Source organism: Penaeus monodon, chromosome 6 (assembly GCF_015228065.2).
Source record: "Penaeus monodon isolate SGIC_2016 chromosome 6, NSTDA_Pmon_1, whole genome shotgun sequence".
Lineage (NCBI taxonomy): Eukaryota > Metazoa > Arthropoda > Malacostraca > Decapoda > Penaeidae > Penaeus > Penaeus monodon.
The window spans coordinates 55,069,150-55,076,649 of record NC_051391.1 but is presented as its reverse complement, the minus strand read 5'-3'; the positions used below and the strand labels follow the sequence as shown (position 1 = coordinate 55,076,649).

Below are 7,500 nucleotides of genomic sequence, written 5' to 3'. Positions count from 1 at the left end.
AAGGACGATTAAAAGTAAAGGTATCCACTTGAGGTAACGGCCGCCACCTGCTAGAATCAAAGTCCTTCGAAAAAAGGCACCGTCCTAGCCCTTTCAATGCAGTTCGTGACGTAAATCTGGCATTCTAACAGTTCCGTGAGACTGACGTGGTCATAATGACGTACCCGAAGTGCGGAACGACGTGGACGCAGGAGGTCGTGTGGACCATGAGGAACAACCCGAACCTCGACCACCCGAAGGCCAGCGCCCCGATCAGCGTTCGTTCGCCTTTCATTGAGTTTGTATTGGTTCTCTATATGCTGCTACGAATGCATACAATTCGTGCCGTACTTACCTCATTCATAAATAGATATACTGCTACAAATGCATTATATCCATACCGTACTTTTCAACCATTATTACATACACTGCTGTAAATGCATTAAATTCATACCATACTTCTCACCTCCATTATAACAACATACTACTACGAATGCATAAAATTCATACCATACGTCACCATTCATTATTTTATATACTGCTATTGATAAAAAATGTGCTTTAATTTCGCAATACGTTCATCCTCAGCTCCACGTTAATAAGGATTACATATACTACTACCAATGTAAGTCAGTATCATACAAAACATGCCTTTGAACCTGAGCTCCACATTATCACGATCAGCTACACAGGGATGAACATGTAAACAAACCCCGGGCCCCTTCAGTAACGGTTTACGTCGACATGAATACCCCTGCCTTACCCTCAGTTCCGACATGCTCATGGCGATGGGGAAAGAGGGATCAAAAAGCCTGATGTCCGAGTTTCTCAAAGGCGCTGTTCCGGACCCTGACCCCAACGATGGCGTCGCCCTCCAGCTTACCGCCCACACACCTGACCCTCGAACCATCAAAACTCACCTGCCGTTCTCCCTCATGACCCCTGACCTCCTCGATACGGCCAAGGTCAGTGTTAAGGAGGGAGAGGGAGGGAAATGTCATTAGATATTTATATCTGTTAATGATGTTTACTGTGGTTGATTCTTAACATTGTTATTACTGTTACTATTATTATTATTATCACTTTTATTATTATCCTTATTGTTCCCATCATTGTTATCATTATCAATGTCAGTAATAGTATTATTAGACATTAATATTATTATCATCATTATCCTTAATATCATTATCATCATTATCCTTAATATTATTATCAGACTTAATATTATTATCATCATTAATATTATCATAAGGCCTATTAACATCATTTTCATTATCATTACTATTATATTATTGCTATTATTATTATCATTATAATTATCCTCATCGAGAGAGAGAGAGAGAGAGAGAGAGAGAGAGAGAGAGAGAGAGAGAGAGAGAGAGAGAGAAGTTGCAGATGCAGGGAAAATCGAAGAGAAACAAAGAAATAAACAAAGCTGCCTTTTTACGGGCCCCGTCTGTCTTCCACAAAGTTACTCATTACTCATTGTTTTTTTTATGTTTTGTTTTTTTATGATTTATTGTTTCCTTTACTCTATTCCCCGGATTTTTCTTTACAAGGCTCTTTTGCGGGGAAGCCCTATTTACGTATTTCGATATTCTGGTGGTTTATTATTATTTATTTATTATCTTTCTTTCCTTCTTTCTTTTTCGTCTTTGTTTTCACCCGATGTATTTATTGTTTGTCGTTTCTTCTTCTTCGTCTTCGTTTTCTTCTTCGTCTTCGTCTTCGTCTTCTTCTTCTTCTTCTTCTTCTTCGTCTTCGTCTTCATCTTCTTCTTCTCCGTCTTCGTCTTCGTCTTCTTCTTCGTCTTCTTCTTCTTCATCTTCTTCTCCTCCTTCTTCTTCTTCTTCTTGATTTTTCTCTACCTCATTTACCCTAATTCCCAAACTCTTTTATTTTATAAGGTGATCTACGTGACAAGGAACCCCAAGGACGTGGTTTTATCCTTCCTTCACCACACACGCCTCATGAAAAATATAAACTACGTGGGCTCCTTGGAACAATTCGTCGATTATTTTGTTAATGACCAGTGTGAGTGAGGTCGTCTCTTCGTTTACTTTTGTTCGTTAAACGCTGTATTGATTTTTTTCTACTTTTTTCAGTTTTCAGAGCTAAACAGTTGTTATGTGTAATCGAGAAATTGGGAAATTTTGTGATTGGATTGTGATATTATAGGCATCAGAGAGATAGAGAGAGATAGAGATAGAGAGAAAGTGATAGAGATAGATAGATAGAGAGAGAGAGAGAGACAGAGAGAGAGAGAGAGAGAGAGAGAGACAGACAGACAGACAGACAGACAGACAGACAGACAGACAGACAGAGAGAGACAGAGAGAGACAGAGACACATAAACAGAGAGATTCTAACACCAACATTCATATTACAGTGATCTACGGGCCGTACTGGGAGCACCTGCGCGAGGCCTGGCCCAGGAGGGATCACCCCAACATGCACTTCGTCTTTTACGAGGACATGAAGGCGGACCCCATGGCGGAGCTGAGGAAACTGAACCATTTTCTCGGAACTGACCTGACGGAGGACCAGCTGGAGAAGGTGCAGAAGAGATATAATTCCCTCTATATCATTCCCTCTATATGTTGTTTTTCCGATTCTTTCTTTAACAGCAGATTGTAGTAGTAATAGCAGTAGCAGTAGTAGTCGAAATAGTTATAGTAGTAGTAGTAGTTAATAATAATAGTTAATAGTTTAAACATATAAACATGGTACATCAAGGTCATATAGTAATGAGTAGTGGTAGTATTAGTGGTAAGTATTAGTATTAGTGCTAAGTAGTAAGTAGTAGAAGAAGTAATGGTAGTAATAGTAAGTAGTTTGTAGTGAGAAGTAGAAATAGTAGTAATTATGATGATAATAATAATAGTAACGTATATTTTATGTCAAAACTGTGTTCCCCCTCCGGATACGTTTTTGTGTTTCCAGAGAGCTATCCAGATTGTTTGTATGTTTTTTTTTCCACACACTTTTCTTAACAGTTAATAGAGCAGCAAATAAATGCACTTTCTTTTAGTGTCAAAATAACCTTAATTTCCAGACAAATAACGTAAGGTATTTGCAGATCGCTCGGTACACCAGCTTCGAGGCAATGAAAAAACACGAAAAGGGTGCATTAGAAGGGAAGAACATGGCTACATTTGTTAATGAGGAAGTGGTAAAGAAAGACGGAGGATTTTACAGAAAAGGTGAGAGAGGGAGAGAGAGAGAGAGAGAGAGAGAGAGAGAGAGAGAGAGAGAGAGAGAGAGAGAGAGAGAGAGAGAGAGAGTTTGTGCGTGTGCCTGTGAGATTTGAAATGAAACCGCGAAGGGCAGAGCAAAAAACAAATGTCTCGTCTTGTCTTCCCCTTCGTGTGTGTGTGTGTGTGTGTGTGTCCCATGTACACATGTAAATATACGCACATAGGCCTATACGCTGTATATAAGTTTGCAATATTACTCTCCGTTTATTCAATGCCCATGTGTTTTGCAGGCGAGGCTGGTGGGTGGAAGGATCGCCTCACGGACATGCAGGCAGCCAAAATAGATGCTTGGACGAAGAAGAACACGTTGGATCTCGGAATCAACTTTAAATATTCGATTTAGTGCTCTAGATGTGTGGATACAGTTATAGGCCTGCTCTCGCTCTCTCTCTCTCTTCATCCCTCCCCTTCTCTCTCAAAACCATATTCTCGTACCCTAACAAAGGACATGTCCATAGACGTATTCATTTGGTTCTTCCTGTAAGTACCCTTATCTTATCCTCTAACTGACTGTGTATTTTGTTCCATATTACGACTTCCCTCTTAGTAAAGGACGTTCGTTTCTCAGAGCCCTTGTATTTTAGGGATAATGGCTAATGGTTGCTTTTTCTTTCCGTTTATGGCTGCTACTATTACACCAGATGATTGGTAATAATATAAATTATGTTCTGCTGTTTTTTCCTTATTTGATCCTCCGAAAAACACTTTTTTAAAACCCTATAACATATTCCTTATATTTACGCAAAAGTCTGATGCTTCAGCAATAATTCCTGACTCGTTTGTTGTACCGTGCATCTTGCGTTCACTAAAGCAGGTCACATTAATCCTGTCTATACCTCTTTGCCTGAAGAATCTTAAACATACGTTAAGCAGACGACTACGAGTTGGAAATTATTTATCCCTTGTGATGTGAACACACAGTTATCAATATAATACACCCTATGTTACCTCTCTAAATAAGACCTGTATCAGGAAAATCCGAAATATTCAAGAATTAATAGTTTTGCTTCAGTTTGATATTTTCTTGATATAGCAGTCAGTCACGGTTATTTACTTTTTTTCTGCAGTAGTCTTTAGCCCAGTGGTTCTCAATCTTTGCATTCTGGCGAAGTCTGGTAAAGTTGAGATTAGGTTAAGTTGAGTTATTATTATTTATTTTTTATTTTTTGCATTTTATACTAAAAGGGTTGCTCTTTGTCAAATGTGAGGAAATAACCTAATCATTAAATGTTTATTGAGAACACTAATGATGAAAGTCATTTTTTATGACAATAGTATCAGTCTCCATCATGGTGATCATAATTCGATGGCAGTAAATAAATGAAGATAATGATCACAGAGCTAATAATGATGATGATGATGATGATGATGATGATGATGATGATGATGATGATGACGATGACGATGACGATGATGATGATGATGATGATGATGATGATGATGATATGATGATGATGATAATAATAATAATAACAATAATAATAATAATAATAATAATAATAATAATAATAATAACAATAGTGAGTGATGTAAAAAAAAAAAAAAGTTTTTTCTTTTTAATACACACACAGTGGGCATGAGTTAATAATGATAGAAACACTATACCAACAACAATAATGAAAGTAATGATAATGATGATAATAATATCAATAACACACTTTTTCAGTTCATTATTTTTGAGTAGGATGCACCTCCTTTTTCTTTCTGTCTTTCTCTTTTTAACACAATACTGTGTATATGTGTACTGTGCATATGTACGAGTTTATTAAGTTCATAGAGTAGATAGTCAAATTAATATGGATTATCAATAGAACAGTTTCAATTATGAGATATATTTATAGGGACATTACTCTTGCTGTGCCCAGGTGTTGTGTGTCTGCGTTTCTTAGTATTTTCATGCAACTGTGTATGTCAATTGTTTGTACACTTTTAACACTAACTATAAACCGTTCATTGGACTTTGCTGTAGCATTTGAGTTAATGATGAATCATTCCTCTCCTCTAAATTATAACCTATTGTCATAACATTCTCTGATGTTTTATCTGCAACTAATTCGCTAATCGTTTTAGAAGACTTTGTCCTCGAATTACTTTGATAATATAAATGCCAGTTGTTCTAACAGGAGTGGTCATGGGACGTAAAAAAAAATTATGTGTGTTTAAGGAACTGTCCCCCTGATTTTGGCATCTTCAGTTGCAAAAGTGAATTAACTGATTTCGAGTTATGTTGGGTTTGTGTATTTGACTGGTTTCGATCATATTTCTGACGAAGATGTAATCGAATACGTCTACTCTTGCACTGTAAAGATATTTATTCTTGTAAAGATGGAGCAATGGCCGTTAGTAAGATGTATTAAACTAGTATTCAAGAAAGGCTTTAAATCAGCGAATTATTCTTCAAAGTGATGAAAACACTGATTTGTACAAGAAGTTCCAAGTTGACTTTGAATGCAATTTGTTTAGATAGTGAATTTAATACAAAGGATCCAAGATAAATGATGAAAGATACATACATGTTAAAGAGGTGAAGTGGGATTATCAAATTAATATTAAGTTAAGATTGGTTTGTAAAACCTTTTATATTCAACGAATCATTATAGTTTATAGAATGCTTTATATATATTCGAAGAAATATCCATAAAAATAAACTTTATTATTTTCTCCTGTACCATATGTTTGTCAATACTGCGCATTTCTTAGGGTGGAATGAGTATCTAAAAAGGAAGAGAAGCGCAAACAACTACCTGAGAGAATAAATTAAATAAAATGATAAATAAAATCATCTAATCGATTTTACTTCTTTTATCTATGTGTGTGTGTGTGTGTGTGAGTGTGTGTGTGTGTGTGTGTGTGTGTGTGTGTGTGTTTAAATTATGTACATACATATATATATATATATATATATATATATATATATATATATATATATATATATATATATAATAATATACACATATAGGGTGTAAAAATGGATGAATCCTCTATGTAAACATAAAGATTAATTCAGATCCTAACTACTACCGGACAGTTAACTATTTTATCATTCCCAACTTATTTTGGTTGACATCAGTATGAATTTTTTTTTTATCATATATCTCTGAATGGCTTAGATTCCGGATGATATGATATAACATTCATCCTAACTCGAGGATTAATTAAATGGAAAATGAAAATAGTTTATACATTTGAACTTTAATGGACATTGTTTTACATATATGTGTGTGTGTGTGTGTGTGTGTGTGTGTGTGTGTGTGTGTGTGTGTGTGTGTGTGGCTACGTGCGTGCGTGTGTCTGTGTGTGGCTTTTGTCTATGGAAATATACTTAGGAACGGACATACTTGCACAACCATCCATAACATAAATACAATGTCATGTGTTATAAAGACACGACCGTTCAAACTCCCACGAATATCACCAATATTTTTTAGAAGATCAGAGTGAATATCTAAACTTGATGCCGAGTTTCTGCGAATTCGCCTTCGTCCAGTCATTAATTTTGGCTTCTTGCGCGTCTGTCAGCTGACCCTTCCAGCTACCGGCCTCGCCTGGAAAACAAATAGATACTATTAACAACGGGGGAAAACGGCTTAAATACACACAATATTTTAAACAACCTAATACAGTTAATATCAAGGACACATCATTTTTATTAGACTGTGCTTACTTACCTACGTTTACTTACGAGGGTGTACAAGTATTACACAATGTCCTATAACAATATCGTTGTTATTATCATTCTTATTGTTACCACTATAATTTTGTTGATGATGCTGTTATCATCTTCGCCATGAGTATATCAATATCTATATGTCTGTCTAGTTATCTACCTACCTATCTATCTTTCTACCTATCTATCTATATATCTACCCACATATCTATATATCTATCTACTTATCTACCTATCCATCCATCCGTCCGTCAGTCCGTCCGTCCGTCCGTCCGTCCGTCCGTCTGTCTGTCTGTCTGTCTGTCTGTGTCTGTCTGTCTGTCTCTGTCTGTCTGTCTTTTTGTCTATCCATCTGTCTGTCTATTTATCTATCTATCTATCTGCCCGTCTATCTATATGATTATTTGATTATCTATCTATTCTTAATCTAAGTGATAGGGCTTCCATCACCCTTAGTTCCTCACCTTTTCTGTAGAAACCTCCATCCTTCTTTCTCACTTCCTGATCCATACGTCTGATTTCTTTCGCCTCGTAGAAACCTTCTTCTCTCTTTTTCATTTCCTCAAAACTGGTGTAGTGGGCGATCTGCAAGAGAGAC

The 7,500-nt window shown here is 36.4% G+C and overlaps 1 protein-coding gene and 1 pseudogene across 1 annotated transcript in view; one reads left to right on the top strand and one right to left on the bottom strand.

Annotated features, from left to right (window-relative positions):
* LOC119574659 (sulfotransferase 1C4-like) overlaps window positions 1–4,179 on the top strand; it is a 7,524-nt gene extending 3,345 nt beyond the window's left edge. Inside the window, exons 3-8 of the mRNA XM_037922044.1 lie at window positions 132–277; window positions 749–944; window positions 1,887–2,013; window positions 2,368–2,534; window positions 3,058–3,181; window positions 3,466–4,179. Coding sequence (XP_037777972.1) covers window positions 132–277; window positions 749–944; window positions 1,887–2,013; window positions 2,368–2,534; window positions 3,058–3,181; window positions 3,466–3,578 — 873 coding nt within the window. The 3' untranslated portion in view covers window positions 3,579–4,179. The remainder of the gene's footprint in view (window positions 1–131; window positions 278–748; window positions 945–1,886; window positions 2,014–2,367; window positions 2,535–3,057; window positions 3,182–3,465) is intronic.
* Window positions 4,180–6,461: 2,282 nt separating this feature from the next.
* Window positions 6,462–7,500, bottom strand: part of LOC119574658 — a 4,922-nt pseudogene continuing 3,883 nt past the window's right edge.